General features: G+C 36.1%; 1 protein-coding gene across 1 annotated transcript in view; it reads left to right on the plus strand.

Moving 5' to 3' along the window:
• The window catches only part of SNX2 (sorting nexin 2), a 72,064-nt gene that overhangs the window by 21,990 nt on the left and 30,246 nt on the right, over positions 1–19,828 (plus strand). The window contains exons 2-6 of the mRNA XM_066274188.1: positions 8,073–8,193; positions 12,986–13,149; positions 15,498–15,564; positions 15,906–15,949; positions 17,589–17,730. Coding sequence (XP_066130285.1) covers positions 8,073–8,193; positions 12,986–13,149; positions 15,498–15,564; positions 15,906–15,949; positions 17,589–17,730 — 538 coding nt within the window. The remainder of the gene's footprint in view (positions 1–8,072; positions 8,194–12,985; positions 13,150–15,497; positions 15,565–15,905; positions 15,950–17,588; positions 17,731–19,828) is intronic.

Consider the following 19,828-nt stretch of genomic DNA (forward strand, 5'->3'; position numbering starts at 1 on the left):
TTAAAAGTTTTTGTGTGGTTTCGCTAATATGTGCTCCAAACTGGTCAAGCACTAATAGGGCAGCAAGTGACGTCAGCACTTCACATGGAGCTCCAGCAGCTGCAGCGCAGCCCTCCACCCCTGCAGCGCGCCTCTCACGTCTGCCCTCGATGATGCCAGATGAATGCGCCCACACGACGTTGCTCACCTTCCCTCCTGCGCTGCATGCAACTGTGGAAACCAGAACCAGGAGAGATCACTCAGCAGATGTCAGTTCTGCACGCCGCTGTGGCGGGTATGATTCCACTCTTGCTGGCGCTCATTCTACATGTTTACCAGCGCAGCACCCCACAGCAGCTAAAAAATAAAATGAACAAAAAGATTTATATAGGCAGATGGGGATCCTCAAACCCCTCAGCGAGATCTTCTGAGCATGGCCTTTAAGATACCAAGAGCCAGAAAAAGCCCAATAGAGATCAGGGGAACTACCAGCTTTTAGGATACACCCTTAAAGGCTCCAACGCCTCAAAGGGGTCTCATAGATTGCCATCTGGGTCCTGCTTCAATAGTGGAAAGGAAGGTCATTGAGCTAAAGCCTGCCAGACTTACACGCCTCTGCTGTGAGGAAACAGGGACACTGGAAGGTAGGCTTCTCCCTCACTCCTCTAAGAGAGGGTTCAGTCTCTTCCAGCCCTGCTCCAGCCACCTATGACCTAACCTTGCCTAGAATGCTGGGGTTTGCCACTGAAGGCTGAAGGTGCCCAGGGCCGTCGACCCCATCTACAACACTGTGGATGAGCCTAGGGTATTTCTTCCAAGAAGCAGGTAAACTGATCTCATTTGCACAAGGGCCACTTAACTATGTCTTGCCTAAATAGTCAGGTTTTTTATTCTTCCCTCGAAGATCTCTGTTGTGGGTGTTGATAGTCCTATTTTCTGCTGCTTTGTTTAATATATAGTGTTTCCTTTATTCCTCCTACCTCAATGCCCCACTTATATTTCAGGCTGGGACCCACTCCTAATTTAGAGCTCTCTTTCCCCCTTTTGCCAACTTCTATTATGAAACTACCTTTGCCACCCAGCTTAGTGTATCCCAAGGTTCTCTTTACCAAGCCACAGTCGCAGAGCTCCAGGGAAAAGCAGCCTGGTCTCATCTCTCCAGGCAGAGGAGAACAGAAGCTCCATCTCCACACATGCTGCAGATGGCTTTTCCAGTCTACCTGAATCATTACCAGCTAGAAGCAGCGTTCATTGGGACTTGGACATGAGCTGCAAAGCATAGAAATGTGACAACAATTTTAGTGCCGTGCGGACTTTTCCTGGATGTGGACTTTTCCTGGACTCCTGCTCCTTGTGACAGCTCCTTACAGACTGAACTGGGGTTGGGTTGCATTTTTCAGGGATTTGGCATGGTGTTGGGGCCAGCTTGGACTTGGTGAACATGTTAAGGACACTGCTCTTTTATGGATTCTTGCTGTATTGGCCAAGAGTTTGCTTAAAGGCTTTAATCACTGTAAAAAAAAAAATAGAAGACTGGATAAAGAAGATGTGGCACATATACACCATGGTATACTATTCAGCCATAAGAAATTATGACATCGGATCACTTACAACAAAATGGTGGGATCTTGATAACATTATACGGAGTGAAATAAGTAAATCAGAAAAAAAACAACTGCAGGATTCTATACATTGGTGGGACATAAAAACGAGACTAAGAGACATGGACAGGAGTGTGGTGGTTACGGGGGGCGGGGGGAGGGGGTGGGGAGGGGCACAAAGAAAACTAGATAGAAGGTGATGGAGGACAATCTGACTTTGGGTGATGGGTATGCAACAGAATTGAATGGCAAGATAACCTGGACATGTTTTCTTTGAATATATGTACCCTGATTTATTGGTGTCACCCCATTAAAATAAAAACTTATTTATTGAAAAATAAAATAAAATAAAATGAACATTCACTTCATAAGACACATGGGCATTTTCCCCTCTACTTTGGGGGGGGGGAGCATCTTATGGAGCGAAAAATATGGTACAATGGCACTTCATATTCACTGGAAGTTCATAGTTCACATTAGGATTCACTATTGGTATTGTACATTCTATGGATTTGGTCATATGTATTGACATGTACCTACCATTATATTATCACACAGAATAGCTTCACTGTTCTACACATCCGCTCTGCTCTGCCTATTCATTCTTTCTTCCCCCCAACCCACTGATCTTTTTTACTGTCTCTCCAAAGTTTAATTTTCTTCCAGGATGTCATATAGTTGGGATCACACAATGTGTAGTCTTTTCAGTCTGACTTCATTCACTTAGTAATATGCATTTAAATTTTTTCTTTGCCTTTTCATGCATGGCTAGATAGCTCATTTTTTTTAGTACTAAGTGATATTTCATTGTCTGAAATACCATGCTTTATCCATTCACCTAACTCAAGGACATCTTGATTGCTTCCAAGTTTTGGCAGTTATGAATAAAGCTTCTGTAAGCATTGTGTACAGAGTTTTGTAGAGACATAGGTTTTCAACTGCACTGGATAAATACAAAGTGTGATTGCTGTACAGGATGATAAGAAAATGTTTAGTTTTACAAGAAACTGCCAAACTGTCTTCCAAAGTGGCTGTACTATTTTTGCATTCCCACCAGCAATGAATAAGAAGAGTTCCTGTTACTTTACTATATCCTTGCCAGCATTTGGTGGCCATTCTAATGGGAGCTTGACCATTCTAATAGGAGTATCGAGTGTACCACAGTGAGGTATAGTGGTTTTAATTTGTTTTCTGAGGACAAAGATATGAGGCATCTTTTTATATGCTTATTTATCATGTGTATATCTTTGGTGAGGTGTCTGTTAAGGTCTTCGGCACATTTTGATTGGGGTGTTCATTTTCTTACTGTTTAAAGAGTTCTTTGTATATTTTGGATAACAGTCTTTTATCGGATATGTCTTTTGCAAATTTTTTCTCCCAGTTTATAGCTTGTTTTTTCATTCTCTTGACAGTATCTTTGGAAGGGCAGAAATTTTTAATTTTACTTAAGTCTAATCAATTCTTTATTTCTTGGATTGTACTTTTGTGTTGTATGTAAAAACTCATGGCCAAACCTAAGGTGATCTAGATTTTTCTTCTATGTTATTTTCTAAGAATTTTATACTTTTGTGCTTTGCATTTAGATCTGTGATCCATTTTGAGTTGATTTATTTAAAGCAGGGGTCCCCAAACTTTTTACACAGGGGGCCAGTTCACTGTCCCTCAGACTGTTGGAGGGCCACCACATACAGTGCTCCTCTCTAACCACCAGTGAAAGAGATGCCCCTTCCGGAAGTGCGGCAGGGGGGCCGGATAAATGGCCTCAGGGGGCCGCAGTTTGGGGACGCCTGAAGAATATAAGGTCTTTGTGTAGGTTACTATTTTTTGCATGTGGACGTACAGTTGTTCCAGCACTATTGAAGATACGTTTTTCCTCCATTGTAATTCTTTGCTACTTTCTCAAAGATCAGTTAGCTGTATTTATGTAGGTCTGTTCGGGTCTCTGTTCTGTTCCAGTGACCTGTTTATTTTTTCACCAATACCTGTTTAGTGAACAGCCAGTCTGAAAAGGCATAGAGGAAACTTAAATGTACATTTTTAAGTGAAAGAATTCAGTCTGATTACTGTAGCTTTATAGTAAAGCCTTGAAGTCAGTAGCATCAGCCTTCTAGCTTTATTCTTCTCCTTCAATATCATATTGGCTATTCTGAGTGTTCTGCCTCTCCATATAAATAAACTTTAGTATAATTTTGTCAATATTCTCAAAATAATTTATGGGGATTTTGATTGGGGTTGCATTGACTCTGTAGATCAAGTTAGGAAGAACTGCCATCTTGACAATATTGAGCCTTCCTACCCATAAACATGGAATATATCTCCATTTATTTAGCTTTCCTTTGATTTCATTCATCAGAGATTTGTCATTTCCCTCATATGAAACTTATACATATTTTATTAAATTTATACCTAAGAAGTTTTCATTTTGGGTAGTGCTGATATAAATGGTATTCTTAATTTCAAATTCTATTAGTGTATAGGAAAGTGATTAACTTTTTTTGTGACAGAGGGACAGACAGACAGGAAGGGAGAGATATGAGAAGCTTTCATTCTTCATTGAGGCACCTTAGTTGTTCATTGATTGCTTTCTTATATGTTCCTTGACCAGGGTTCTCCAGCAGAGCGAGTGACCCCTTGCTAAAGCCGGCGACCTGGGGGTCATATCTATGATCCCACACTCAAGCCAGCGACCCTGCACTCAAGCTGGTGAGCCAGCGCTCAAACTGGGGTTTTGAACCCAGGTCCTCTGCGTCCCAGTCCGATGTTCTATCCACTGCGCCACCGCCTGGTGAGGCGGAAAGTGATTAACTTTTGAATATTAACTTTGTATCTTGCAACTTTGCTTGTTAGTTCTGCAGGGGTTTTATTTATTTATTTATTTTGGATTTTCTACTTAGATGTCATGTCATCTGTGAACCAAGAGTTTTATTCTTCCTTCCCAATCTGTATACTATTTCTTTTCTTGTCCTACTACTTTAGTACACTCAAATACAATGTTAAAAAGCAGTGGTAAAGAGACATTCTGCCCTTGTTCCTGATCTTAGTGGGAAAGCTTCGGTTTTTTCATTATTAAGTATAATGTTAGCTGTGGGTTTTTTGTAGAGAGCCTTTCTCAAATTGAGGAGGTTCTCCTATATTCCTAGTTCACCGAGATTTTTATCTTGAGTAAGTGTTGAGTGTTGTAGCCACTCTGCCACATTTTTATGTAGATACGCTGTGGGTTATTTCAAAATTTTCAGTATTATTGACAAACTTGTGGCCAATCTGGCTAATTCTTAGGCATATTTATAATTATGTTCGTAGAATTTATTTAAGAGTCATTGAGTGTTTACTGCCAGGAACTAAGTAAAAATTATTAAAAAACAAAAGATACTTTATTTCCTTACAGAGTTTATAGTCTAAGTGGATGATAATTATACTGTAATGTGGTAAGAGCAATTATGATGGAAGAAGTAGATACTCTGTGGGAGCATATAGACCAGCGGTTCTCAACCTGTGGGTTGCGACCCCTGCGGGTCGCCTAAAGCCATCGGAAAATACATAATGCATATCAGGTATTTACATTCTGAATCATCGTAACTGTAGCAAAATTACAGTTATGAAGTAGCCACCAAAATTATTTTTTTGGTTTGGGGTCACCGCAACATGAGGAACTGTATTGCAGGGTCACGGCATTAGAAAGGTTGAGAACCACTGATATAGACCAGTCACCTACCCAGACTCAGAGGTGAGGTTGAGGTTGTCAGAACATCTTTCAGAAGTATTATAAATTTCTTTGTTTTTAAATTCCTTCAAATGAAAATGCTTAGGAGGCCCGCCTTTGTGAGAGTTTGAGTGTGTAAGAGAGAGCTCCTGAGAGAAATAAAGACCTCTCCTTTAAGTTTTCCAATAAAGAATTGATGTTTTCAAAGCTCTAGAGAAATGTTGCATGGTATAGAGGATAGTTTACTTAAGAAGCTGATGAAAAAATTACATGGATTAGGAGTGGCCTCAAAAGATTATTCATTGTACAGAAAGTTTACTAATTACAAAGAAAAAATAGATAATTTATCCTTACTAAAAATTAAGAAATTCTGTTCATTAAAATCTACCATTAAGAAATCCATGCCTGACCAGTCGGTGGCACAGTGGATATAGAGCGTCAGACTGGGATGCGGAGGACCAAGGTTCAAGACCCCAAGGTTGCCAGGTTGAGCGCAGGCTCATCTGGTTTGAGCAAAAAGCTCACCAGCTTGGTCCCAAGGTCACTGGCTCGAGCAAGGGGTTACTCTGTATACTGAAGGCCCGGGGTCAAGGCACATATGAGAAAGCAATCAATGAACAACTAAGGTGTCGCAACAAAAAACTGATGATGATGCTTCTCATCTCTCTCCATTCCTGTCTTGTCCCTATCTATCCCTCTCTCTGACTCTCTCTTGGTCCCTGTAAAAAAAAGAAAGAAAGAAAGAAAGAGGGAGAGAGAGAGAGAGAGAGGAAGGGAAGGGAAGGGAAGGGAAGGGAAGGGAAGGGAAGGGAAGGGAAGGGAAGGGAAGGGAAGGGAAGGGAAGGGAAAGGAAAGGAAAGGAAGGAAGGAAGGAAGGAAGGAAGGAAGGAAGGAAGGAAGGAGAGAGAGAGAAAGAAAGAAGGAAGGAAGGAAGGAAGAAGAAAGAAAAGAAAGAAAGAAGAAAGGAAGGAAGGAGGGAGGGAGAGAGAGAGAGAGAAAGAAAGAGAGAAAGGAAAGAAAGAAAGAAAGAGAGAGAAAAAGAAAGAAAGGAAAGAAAGAAAGAAAGAAAGAAAAAAGAAAGAAAGAAAAAAGAAAGAAAGAAAAAAGAAAGAAAGAAAAGGAAGGAAGGAAGGAAGGAAGGAAGGAAGGAAGGAAGGAAGGAAAAAGAAAGAAAGAAAGAAAGAAAGAAAGAAAGAAAGAAAGAAAGAAAGAAAGAAAGAAAGAGGAAAGAAAAAGAAAGAAAGGAAAGGAAGGGAAAGGGAAAGGGAAAGGGAAAGGGAAAGGGAAAGGGAAAGGGAAAGGAAAGAAAAAGAAAAGAAGAAATCCACACATACCGGGAAAAATATTTGTATTGTCTAGCTGACATGACGAACTTTTATCCAGAACGTATAAAGAATGCCTACAAATCAGTAAGAACACTAGAAAAATCAGCAAAATTCTTGAAGAGACCCTTTACAAAGAGGATAATCAAATGGCCATTAAACATTTGAAAAATTGCTGAACATCATTATTCATCAGGGAAAAGAAAATTCAAACCACAATAAGATATACTCTACACCTGCCATAATAGCTGAAATAAGATGGAACATAAAGTGTTGACAAGGAGCAACTGGAATTTCCATATATTGCTTGTGAGTGTATACATTATCTAACCATGTTAGAAGATTGTTTAGTTATCTAGCTATTCCATCCCTTAGGTACATACCAAAAAAATTTGTTCACATGTTTGCTAAAAGATATATATACTAGAAAGTTCACACACCCTTTTGGTAGTAGTAAAAACTGGTAACTACCCAAAAGCCCATCAACAGTAGAATGGATTAATTGTATATTCACACAGTGAAATATTTTACAGCTGTGAAAATCAGTAACCTATTACTACATATAGCAATGTAGAAGAATCTCATACAAAACATTAAGAACAAAAACCTATCATAAATGAATGTCTTTTGTATTGTTCCCATTTAATGAAGAGCAAAAACAGGAAAAACTAATCCATGCTGGTAGAAGCCCATGTGGGGAATGGGTTAAGAATGAAAGGGAGTGTGAATAGAGCTTCTGGGTTTGGTGATAATGTTCTATTTCTTGATCTAGATGCTGGTTTCACAGGGATGTTGGGTTTGTGAAAATATCTAGCTGTGCACTTTTGACATATTTAGTTTCCTTTTTTTAATGTTAGTTTTTAGATATATTGGTTTTAAATATTATAAGAAAACTATAATAAAGCTAAAAGCTTTACAATCTAGATTTTGTTATGTTGGTTATTATACATTAAGGTTAAGAAGTACAAAAATAGTCCCTTAGCTAAGTTAAAATGTAAATATTTAGAGAGAGGACATATTTTTAGTTTGATTCTATAAAAATTTTAGAATAATAGTAGTCTTGATTCAACTAGTATTAAACCTTTCTCTTATAATAAAGCACTACTTAGAACTTTACAAATGTTAACATGTTTTCACAATTTCATTTTGACTGTTATATAATAATCTCTTATATATGACCAAAGCATTAAATTTTGGTTTTGTTAATTGTAATACAATAGTTATCTCAAAAGAGGTGACTAGAAAAGAATTTTTTTCAATCTTAAGTGACTTTATGTTAAAAAGAGAGAAGATGAGTAAAAATGTGTTTTTGGTTCATTCTTGCCCTCAGAGGAGGAACTATAAATAACTGTTCTTGTTCTTTCTTCCCTCATATCAAGAGAATGTTCTATTTCTGTAATGTATAGAGACATAATTATAACAGATAAACATGCTAATCTATTACCTATTACTGTTTTTTTTTTTCCACAGTCAATTCCATCATCTCCAGAACCAGTTAGTCTTCTTACAGAAGAAGATGTTAGTACAAACTCTAATGGTCCAAAACCTGCAGAAGTTGTGCTAGATGATGACAGAGAAGATCTTTTTGCAGGTAATAGTAATTACCTCTTTTTTAAAATTATGGCCTATTATAGTATATGTCCTGTTAGAAAGTATTCTTAAAACAAAACTGAAATTTTGTTCAAAACATTAGTGGTAGCATCTTGTTAACTTTGAAGGATAAGAAAATTTTAGTTAGATAATTTTATGAAAAATATAGATAGTTGAGAGAAGCAAAAATGTGATCTTTTCTGGTTTTAAGCCTATGAAAAAAAATATCACGTTATAATTTGGTTGTTTTGATCAGTCCTTAGACTCAAAAATGTAATAGTTGTGGCATTCATTCTTTGAAAAATGGCAGTGCTTATATTCTTTATTAATTAGACATTGTCACAAAGCAAAATTAAACTCTGGATTTAAAGATTACTTTGTAGTCTTTGTGTATTTGAAATCTTTTGCTTTTGATGTATCAGTGTTTACCACCTGTTATATTTTCATTCTCTTTTAGGTGAGTAAATTCATGCTTGAAAAATATAGTTTTGATACAGGGTCAGAGTTTAGTGTAGACCATCCTACGTTTAAAAAAAAATTGGACTCTCTTTAAAATAGTGTTTTGCTTAACACTTAAAATTTAGATACAATTTAATATTTGGATATTAAAAAGCCAAATTTTCCTTAGAAATAATGACACAAAAATTAAAATAGTAACTCTGTATGTTTAACAGCTTAATTTACCTGAACATGCTTTTGTAGAGTTAAAATTTAATATGTCCTCATCTTTTATAGTGTTTGAATAGTTAAACCATTTTGAATATTTTGTACAATTATATTTGAAAATATAGTCTTTCATCCTAAAGGTTCATATACTTTCCTGCTTGATTAGAGCCATGAAAAGTTTTTACTGTAGATGAATTTCTGTATTAGATCAGATCAGAAAATTTAAAATTGGCCCTGGCCGGTTGGCTCAGCGGTAGAGCGTCGGCCTAGCGTGCGGAGGACCCGGGTTCGATTCCCGGCCAGGGCACATAGGAGAAGCGCCCATTTGCTTCTCCACCCCTCCGCCGCACCTTCCTCTCTGTCTCTCTCTTCCCCTCCCGCAGCCAAGGCTCCATTGGAGCAAAAGATGGCCCGGGTGCTGGGGATGGCTCTGTGGCCTCTGCCCCAGGCGCTAGAGTGGCTCTGGTCGCAATATGGCGACACCCAGGAGGGTCGCAACATGGCGACGCCCAGGATGGGCAGAGCATCGCCCCCTGGTGGGCAGAGCATCGCCCCATGGTGGGCGTGCCGGGTGGATCCCGGTCGGGCGCATGTGGGAGTCTGTCTGACTGTCTCTCCCTGTTTCCAGCTTCAGAAAAGATGAAAAAAAAAAAAAAAAAAAAAAAAAAAATTTAAAATATACCTAATACCAATCATATCCCTCCCCCCTTTTATAGCTACCTAACAACTTAGAATAAAATCATAATTAACCAAAGTTGTAATATTTTTGTTTCTTTCTTTTCATGGACTTTTTCCAGGTAGTCCATAAAGTTTTTTTATTGTATTTATGTTTTGTTTAAAAGTTGACTCCTTTCTCTGCTAAATAGGTAGTATTAATCTAAAATAGTGTGTATTTTTCTTATAGGTAGTATTAATCTAAAATTGTGTGTATTTTTCTTATAGAACTTTTGGATTATCCATTTTATTAAAGACTCTTTCACCTTAAAGTTATATAAATAAAGTGTGCTGAAGCTCCAACAACTGTGTGTGTGCGTGCATGTGTGTATACGTTCGTGCGTGCAAGCACAAGGAAAGAGGATTTTGTATTTTTTTAGAGAGTGCAGTTTGCCATGTGAGGACTAAATAGTGATATTTATTTGCTCAGTTAGCTTGATTAGAAAAATCAAAACACAAAAAAATCTTTTGTGTTTTAGTTTGCTAGCAGTCTGTACTAAACATTGTGATTCAAATATAGTCCGTATCCATGCTTGTTTAAAAAGAAAAGAAAAAGGGACAAAAAACTAAACATTGTCAGGTTTCCTTTGTTATTTATGAACATACATTTTTTATGCTTTATCTTTTTTCTTAAACTCAGTTGCATTTCATAATGATATCATTAGTTGTCCAAGACCTAATCTGATCAAAGAGTTAATACTAAATCTGCATCTTATTTACAAACCCTTTAAGTAGGTATATTGTTCCTCCTTCTGTAGAGGAACTAGGAAACCATAATAGAGAGTAGTCGTGTTACCAGGATGGTGGAAGCTATTGTCCAGTAGTAAAAACATGTACTTAATTTATTTCTCCTGTATCAAAGGACAAATATAGATACTGCTCTAGTGATTAGCCATTTTGATTTTAAAACCATAAGGGGATTAGTGTGTATTGGTATGTATGCTGATGCATTTTGTGGAGCATTTCAAGTGCTGGTATGTCAGAAGTGGTACCAGGAAAAGTTTAAAGTATGACACCTTTACTGTTAGTAAAGAGTGCTCACCCACTATGGTTGGCTGCAGAGTACCTCTCCACAATTTGTTGCATCCTGCACTAACCTTCACTGAATATACGTACATATGTGTGTGTATTTATTTTTATTTTTATTTTTACAGAGACACAGAGAGGTTACAGGTAGAGGTAGACAGGAAGAGATAGAGATGAGAAGCATCAGTTCTTTGTTGCAGCACCTTAGTTGTTCATTTACAGTACATCATTTAGGAAACTATCTTAGAGGAGTGAGGATGAACAAGTTGCCAATAGTGAAATTGTCTAGACTTTTAGAACTTTCTGTCAGGATACTTAGCTTATTTAACTTATGCTTTTATCAGATAATATCAATTGTTAGTTTAATGAGTATTCCTTTGTTTAAAAATTCCAAAAAACAAAAAACAAAACAAAAAAAAAAATTCCCTGGTGTCTAACATAGGAGTAAAGTGTTACTTAGATGATATTTGTGCTTGTCTTCAAAGTATCTCTTCTAAGGAAAAGTTAATCTTTCTACTTAGTATCTAGAGGCATCCTCTGGAACCTTTAGGTCTGATTTAAATTAAATTAACCTTCCTGAACTTGTGTGTTATTTTACTTTTGATAAAAGAAATAATGAAAGGATGCAAGGCAGACTATGTATTAGCATGTTGAACCTAAGTTTGTATCTGTTTATTTCCATGTTTCCCTGCATATTAGTTACTTAGATCATATTTAGCTTTTTTTATTTTGAGGCCTTCTACTATTTATAAAACAACCTGTTAGAGTCTGTACAAAGAATACAAAACCTGGTTTATTAGTGAAGTAAAATGTGATCGAAAAGTTAAAATGACTGACTTACCTGTACAGATATTTCAATAAAGTTATAATGTCTTTCACAGTTTCTCTGAGGCTCTATAGTCAGTAATAACATCTCTTTCAATGAAATTTGGTTTTTTTATTTTTTGTTTTCTGCTTGTTATTTCTCTTGTTTGTAGATTAAAGATCTCACACTTTCTAGCTTTGATACTGCTTGCTTATATTTACTGCTCATTGGTTTCATTTCTATAAAAATAAATCAATAAATAAAGATTAGCAATCTTAACAGCCTGAAGTTGCATATAAGATTTTAGTTTGTTATATTAGGGTCATATATAGTCTATTCAACATCCATAGTCCTATTTTTCTTCCTCTGGTTACCATAGTTTGAAAGATTTTGGTTATTATTTCTATTTTTAGTATACTGCCATTATTACCTTCTCAAACCTCTAGGAATCTAAGAACCTCAAGCTAGAAACCAGTGATCTGATCCTATTTATTTACCTTGCAGTTCTGCCTGCCTTCTCTTGGTGTCAATTCTATAAACCAGTAGAGCTGTGGTTTTCCTTATGACCACTGATTGTAATTATTATTTTTATGTCTTTGCTTTTTGCTTATGCTGTTCATTTTAATGGAACTCTACCCATCTGTATCTTCTATGATCAGTTTTGTAATCTTCCTGATTTCTCCTTCCTACTATATTGTCTTCCATCTTAGTTCAAATTGTAGTGTTTGTCCTGTAGTTCATATACTGTAGTAATTAAATGTACCATTCTTTTTATTGTTCACTTGGTTTCTGACTTGTCTTTTATTATTATTTAACATTCCACATGCTTATGTCTTATTTTCCCAACTAGATTATAAACTCCCTGAGGGCAGGTATGATATTTTACATTTTTTTGTGTTTCTACATTACATTTAGCACACTATTACATAGCTTGTAGATAGTTTATTAATTTGGTTTTAAATATATTTATTTTTAGATTTTTCAAGTAAATGAGCATTTTAAATTAAAACATAAATACCTATTTACTTTGTGTCATATTTGTGTATTCAACTAATATCCAGTAATCTTTAGCAGTTAACTGCTTTAGATTACTAACTTTGTGAATTTTCCATAACAAATTTTTAATTCCACTTGGGACATTTCTGGTTAGACTTCTGCCATAAAATTTGTATTTATATGTATAAATTAATCAATGTTAGTCTGAATAAAAGATTTTAGAGGTAAGTTACCACAAGTATAACATATATTACAAATCCAAACACAAATGAATGTGGAATTACCCACATCATTGCTTTCCTACTAGCTTTTTCCTTACTGCTAGATAATTATGTATAGATAATTAAAATTAAGCTGACTTACTGGAATTCTTCCTAAAATCAACAAGGTCACTGTTGATTTCAAAGTTTTGATAAAGAAGTAAGGAAGGATTCATAAAGTTATTTATAACAGTTATTTTTAAATATTATTTTGGTATTTGTGGATACTATAAAAATGTTTTTTGTAATTCATTAACTGCTATATATATAGACTACTGGGGGTTTGTTACCACTGTCCTTAACTAACTTGTTTAATTTGTATCTAGAAGCCACAGAAGAAGTTTCTCTGGACAGTCCAGAGAGGGAACCTATCCTCTCCTCTGACCCGTCTCCTGCAGTCACACCTGTGACCCCTACTGCACTCATTGCTCCCAGAATTGAATCAAAGAGCATGTCTGCTCCTGTGATCTTTGACAGATCTAGGGAGGAGGTATGGAAAAATGTTTACATTCTAAATTAATGTGTAAATATTAAGTATTTTCCCCATCCAATGTCATTCTCCTGTTAGTCATTCCTTTTTGTTGTTGTTGTTATTAGTCATTTTTAATCAAAGCCATTTAGACATTTTGGGAAAAGAACATTGGACTAAAGGAGTCTGATAATTTGAATTCTAATTTTATTCCCACTGCTTTTTAACCCAGTAACTTGGGCAAATTGCTTTCCTTCCTAAATCATGGATTTTGTCATTTGTGATCTTATGATGATGTATTCCTCTCAGAGCTCTGGTGTCAGTCAGATAAGATAACATATGAAAGTACTTGAAAACTTAGTCACAGCAAGTGATACTTTGAGTAATTTTATTTGTTAAAAGCATGCAGTTAATGTTGGTGGTCCTGTGGCAGGTGGAGGATGGGTTCTGACTGGAAGGAAAGCATCGAAGGGCCTTTTAGGCTGTGATACTGTTTGTTTCCTGATCTGGGTTCTGTTTACAAAGGTGTGTTCACTTTGTGAAAGTTATCGATCTACCTGTAGAATTTATATATTTCATATAGTCTATATTTCAAATGTGGCTTACTTTTTTATTCCCCATTGATTTTGAGAGAGAGGAAGGGAGGAGAAAGAAAAGCAGCAAGTTGTTGCTTCATTTAACTGTGTACCTTTTGATTGCTTCTTTTACATGCCCTGACTGGGGCTCCAGTAGCGACCTTGAGGTTGAGCCAGCAAACCTGGGATTGAGCCAGTGACCTTGGTGCTCTGGAATAATGCTCTATCCACTGCATTACTAGCCAGGGCCAAATATGACTTACTTAAAAAAAAAATCTATGCAAGAGGGTAATCTTGAAATAAGATTATGGTTAAAAAAACCCTCATTTTTCTTTTAAATAGTGTTAGACTATTAATATTGCTTTTAAAAATCAGCAGTAGTTAACAATTTCTGTGCTTCTTGAGAATTACAAAGTTTCTTGAAGAGTTGCTATTAGGGTTGCTTATTTAAAATGCCATTGCCACATGACCAGGCAGTGGCACAGTAGATAGGGCATTGGACTGGGATGCAGAGGATCCAGGTTCAAAACCCCAAGGTTGCCAGCTTGAGCTTGGGCTCATCTGGCTTGAGCACAGGCTCACCAGCTTGAGTGTAGGCTCACCAGCTTGAGCGCAGGGTTGCTGGCTTGAGCTTGGGATCATAGACATGACCCCATGGTCACTGGCTTGAGTCCAAAGGTCACTGGCTTGAAGCCCAAGTCTCTGGCTTGAGCCCAAGGCTGCTGGATTGAGTATGGGATCATAGACAGGACCCTAAGGTTGCTGGCTTGAGCAAGGGGTCACTCGCTCTGCTGTAGCCCCCAGTCAAGGCACATATGCGAAAAAAATCAGTGAACAACTAAGGAGCTGCAATGAAGAATTGATGCTTCTCATCTCTCTCCCTTCTTGTCTGTCTTTCCTTATCTCTCTCTCTCTCTCTCTCTCTCTCTCTCTCTCTGTCACAAAAGAGAAAAAAATTAAATGGTATTGCCTTGGCCAGTTGCCTCTGTTGGTTAGAGAGTCATCCCTAAACACAAAGGTTGTGGGTTTGATCCCCAGTCAGGGCACGTGTGGGAAGCAACCAGTGAATGTACAATAGAAGTGCAACAACAAATGGATGCCTCTCTTTCTGCCTCCCTCTCTCTTTCTGTCTCTCTCTTTCTCCTCCCCCTTCCTTCCTCTCTTTCAAGTCAATCAAAAAAATTTTTTTAATAAAATACCATTAAAAAGGTCTCTGTAGTTTTCCAGGGTTATCATTTTTCCTACTTACTGGTTTTTTTCAATGAGCTTTATAGTGTTTTCATTGGCTTTAAGAAGAACATGTTTACTAGGTAATTAAAGAAATCAGACACTAAAGTTGCTTCTTAGTATAATTTCTGCACATATGTAGTAATCTGCCAATCTACTCCTTGTTACTAAAAAATAAAGATACCACTTTGAATGCTCTTACTGTTAAGAATAATTAATGATCTAATTATTTTAATAATCTGAGTCTGAAGATTTGATATATAGAACAAAAAGAAATCAACAATATCATTGCAAAAGACCAAAATGCTTTTTTCTCCATTTGAGGAGTTTTAGGAGCACAAAATTTTGTGTTACTTTTCCAAAGGTTCTTTTTCCTATTGTCTTTATATGTGTGTGTTTTTACATTGTCAGGAAATAGAAAGCTTTTATTTTTTAGAAATCGATCATTGAATGCTTTTTTAATTGATGTGACAGTGCCCCTAATAAAAGTTCGATGATAAAAATTATAGCGATTTAGTGTGATGACTATAAATTGGAATCTGTAACACCAAAAATAATCTTTCCTAGATCGAAGAAGAAGCAAATGGAGATGTTTTTGATATAGAAATTGGTGTATCTGATCCAGAGAAAGTTGGTAAGTAAATATTTATTACATTTTGTATTTCTTTTTGATAATTGGCTTGGTTGTTAATGTGCTGTTTTTCTTTACTAATAAGTGCATTGTTATGATATTAAAATGGTACTTTTATTTTTAAGCTCGTGGAGGATTTTTGTTTATTTTTTTCTAGCTTAATTGAGGTATAACTGACATAAAAATTGTATATATTTAGGATGTGCATTGTGATGATTTAATATATATATACATTATGAAATTCACAGTGAAGTTAATTTGCACATTACCTCACATAGTTATCTTTTGTGTGTGTGTGTGGCTAAGTTTATGTTTTTAATGATATTGTTTAACTTTTCTTATAGGTGATGGCATGAATGCTTACATGGCATATAGAGTAACAACAAAGGTGAGCCTTTTGCTCTTTTAAAAAATACTGAGCCCTCACTATATGTAGTACAAGGATAATTAAAGTATAATCCCTGTCTTTACAGGGTGACCGTCCAGTAAAGATTGCAGATTAGTTGTGAGTGGTTTGGTAGATAGAGTATTCTTTGAATGTATGCAGGAAGGCTACTAATAAACAAAGGTAGGAGGAGTCACTAGGGAAGATGGTGAGGGAAGAAAGGAGAGTGCATGTTCCAGGCAGAGGAATTTGCTTGTGTAAAAGCCAGAAGTCAAGAAAGCATTGTGCCTTCTAGCACCTACAAGAAGTGATACCTGATTGAATTGTTTGCCAGTAAGCTGCCCTCTATTTTGAACAGCCACCTTAAGGAATCTAAACTTCATCTTGAGGATAATGAGAAGCCATTGAGGAGGATTGAACAAGAGTATGGCACTAGATTTTTGGTTTAGAAAGATCTCTTAACTCAGTAGGAATTGGGACTATCAAAGTAGAAATCAGGATTCTACTTGCAATCCCTAAAGGATTGTAGGCCTTCAAGTCTTAAAGAGAGAGAGGGTCAGTAGCAGTCTTAGCTGTGAGAAGTAATACATTATGTTAACAATTTGGTTGTGGGGTAAAGCAAAGTAAATGGTTTCTTGAGCCTGATGTGTGGTAGCCCAGTGGATAGAGTGTCAACCTGGGACGCTGAGGTTCCCAGATTGAAACCCTGAGATCGTTGGCTTGAGCACAGGGTCGCTGACTTGAGCCTGGGATCAAGGACATGATCCCAAGGTCACTGACTTAAGGGATCACTGGCTCAGCTTGAGTCATTGTGTCCGTCCGTCGTCCCCCTCCCTCCCCCCCTGTCAAGGCACAGATGAGAAGCAACAAAAGTGAAGCAAGTATGAGTGATGCTTTTCATCTCTCTCCTCCCTCTCTCTTCCTGTCTCTGTCTCTCTCTCAAATCAATAATAAATGAATGAATGGTTTCTGGAGTTGTGTAGGAGGTAAAATCGATAGGGCTTAGATATAAGGAATAAGGAAAGAGGAAATGCCTATGTTCCTCACTAGAGGAACTTGTGGTATTTGGGTGATCCTGGAAAAAAAGGCAGAGCAAGTGGAAAAACACAGTGTGGATAGGGCTGTGATTTGGTAATTCATTTACAGATAATTTAACACTTTACCATGGGTTAGGCTATTTTCTTAGCACTAGGGCATAACAGTAAACAATATAGACAAGTGTCTTTCCCTTTGGAACTTACGTTCCAGAGAAGAAAATGCAGTGAATTCGAGGTGTCAGTGAGATTTACATGGTGTACCTTGAGCAGCATTTCGATATGTTGGACTGAAGGTCAAAAGAGATCTGGGTCAGAGGTAAAGATTTAAGAATCATTAGCATAATAACTATGAATAGAATCAATAAGATAAGTCAAGGATGTGGTAAAGCAAATATTTTCTGTCCTCTTAAGATTCTATAAAAAATGTGTGATTTAGGTTTTTTTCATTTGTTAGCAATTTGTATACCACATTAGTTAGCTACTCTGGATTCTTTTGTAAAGTAGACCTGTGTGTATACATATGTATGTTCACATTTCTGTATGACATTGACTTCTGAATAATTGTTTAGTATTCAGAATTTGAAATACCTCTTTTTCACTTGTAGACTTCTCTTTCCATGTTCAGTAAGAGTGAATTTTCAGTTAAAAGAAGATTTAGTGACTTTCTCGGTTTGCATAGCAAGTTAGCAAGCAAGTATTTACATGTTGGTTATATTGTGCCACCAGCTCCAGAAAAGAGTATAGTAGGTAAGTGTGAAAAAAAATAACTTCTGTTTGTTACTGTATTAGTTCACTTTTAACTGTATAGATTTGTAGATTTCATGGTCATTTATTATGACATTTCATAATGTCTAGAAATACTGAATTTAAATATTCCATTTATGATAATTATTCACCAACTGAAGACTGTATAAGCTAACAGTTTTATTTTCTAACACCTGAGGATTTTGGTTTATATAATACAATGATATTAAATATTGGGTCAGTATTTGCCAAATCGAAGGCAATTGAAAACTAACCTTTTAGGGTCATTAGAGTACCATATTACTGAGTTACATTTAGAGGGTATTTAATGTTATTAGCATGTTAATGTTTTTTAAGGGATTGAGGTGCTTGGCTCTCAAGCTATATATTGTCTAAAAAGATTTGATCTAGCTTCACTCAGGAGCTAATTCTGTACCTCAATGTAATGTTTAAAAACATGGCTACTTATACAAGTAATAGAAGAAGAGTTAAGAATATGCAAAAAATTACAAAAGAGAACTCTTAATGTCTCACCATTAAGATATCTGTTATCGCGTAAAATTTTGTAGTATTTTTTCCAATATTTTCAGCCATAGATTTTTATTTGCCTTACATTAGATTTTTTATACATGATTATTATTTAGAAAAATAGCCTAAAGTGAATTTTTCTGATCTTTAAATTGTTATTTTACTTTTTCTAGCATTTAGCTTGAAGAACAGTTTTATGATTTTGAAACCTGATATATTGGAATGGATTTATGTATTTTTTTAATTCAAAAATCTAATTGTGTAATTTTTCAGCTTCTTGCTCTCAAGACATATTCTTCAAATTTATTGAGAACTCTATAAAGAGCTTTTGTGAGCTATACTGATATTTATTATAGGTGAGAATGTTTTAAAATTGTATTTATTAATTCATTTAAAAATAAACTACCTGTTAACAGGTAAAATTTGGTCAAAACAATTTTTGTAAGACAAAAATTAAAAGCTTGGGTTTTTTTTGTTTTTGTTTTTCATTTTTACAAATATCTTTTATTTCTGGCTTAATAGAAGATAGTTATATTCTCATATCTGCTTCTGCGCTCAATCTGTTGTGACATACACATCATATAACTGAGCTTTAATGAAAGAATGAGAGTAAAAATTACAAATAATATAATTCTGGGAATAGGCTTCTTTGCACTATCCTCCTTCACCTCAAAAAGTGTCTCTGAAACCTTCCAGGTATTCTGACCTTACTTTGAGAACTGCTGATCTGGTTAATAATTTTATTTCTCTCTTCTCTAAACTAGCACACTGGTATCTTTCAGCATCCTGCTATCTTTCTAGAAAAATTAAAGTTGTATCATAAATGATTTATTAATATCCTTTTTTTCTTGACTTTAAAGTCATGTAACTTTTTTAATATCAAAAGAAGAAAACAAATTATTTCTCTTATTTTGGTGGCTAGATATGCTGCTGCTAGTTTAGTCTTTAAACATTGACCAAAAAATAAAATATTTAAAAACTAAATTTTTATACTCAGGTTCATTGTGTTTCAAATTAATATTTTGCCTTTATAATCTTCAACCTTCCACATGTGATTGCAGTATAATAAATAGCACATATAGCCTAACCAGGCAGTGGTGCAGTGGATGGAGTGTCAGTCTGGGACGCAAAGGACCAAGGTTTGAAACCCTGAGGTCGCTGGCTTTAGCGTGGGATCATAGACATGACCACATGGTTGCTGGCTTGAGCCCAAGAGGTCATTGGCTCAGCTGGAGCCCCTATGTCAAGGCACATATGAGAAAGCAATCAATAAACAACTAAGGTGCCACATCGAAGAAGTGATGCTTCTCATTTCTCTCCCTTCCTGTCCGTCCATCGCTATCTGTCCCTTTCTCTGTCTCTATCTCTCTTGCTAAAAATGAATAAATAAATAGCACTTATAAATTGATAATAGAAACTAAATTTTTAGAGCATCCTTTTCTGCTACTGATTTTGACAGCCTACAAAGGGTATCAGGGGACAGTGACACAGTTATGTTAAAATTGTTCATAGGTATGACGAGGGTAGCCTGTTAAAATATCAGAATAATTAACATTCATTGAGTACTTACTGT

This window comes from Saccopteryx bilineata, chromosome 4 (assembly GCF_036850765.1).
Source record: "Saccopteryx bilineata isolate mSacBil1 chromosome 4, mSacBil1_pri_phased_curated, whole genome shotgun sequence".
NCBI lineage: Eukaryota > Metazoa > Chordata > Mammalia > Chiroptera > Emballonuridae > Saccopteryx > Saccopteryx bilineata.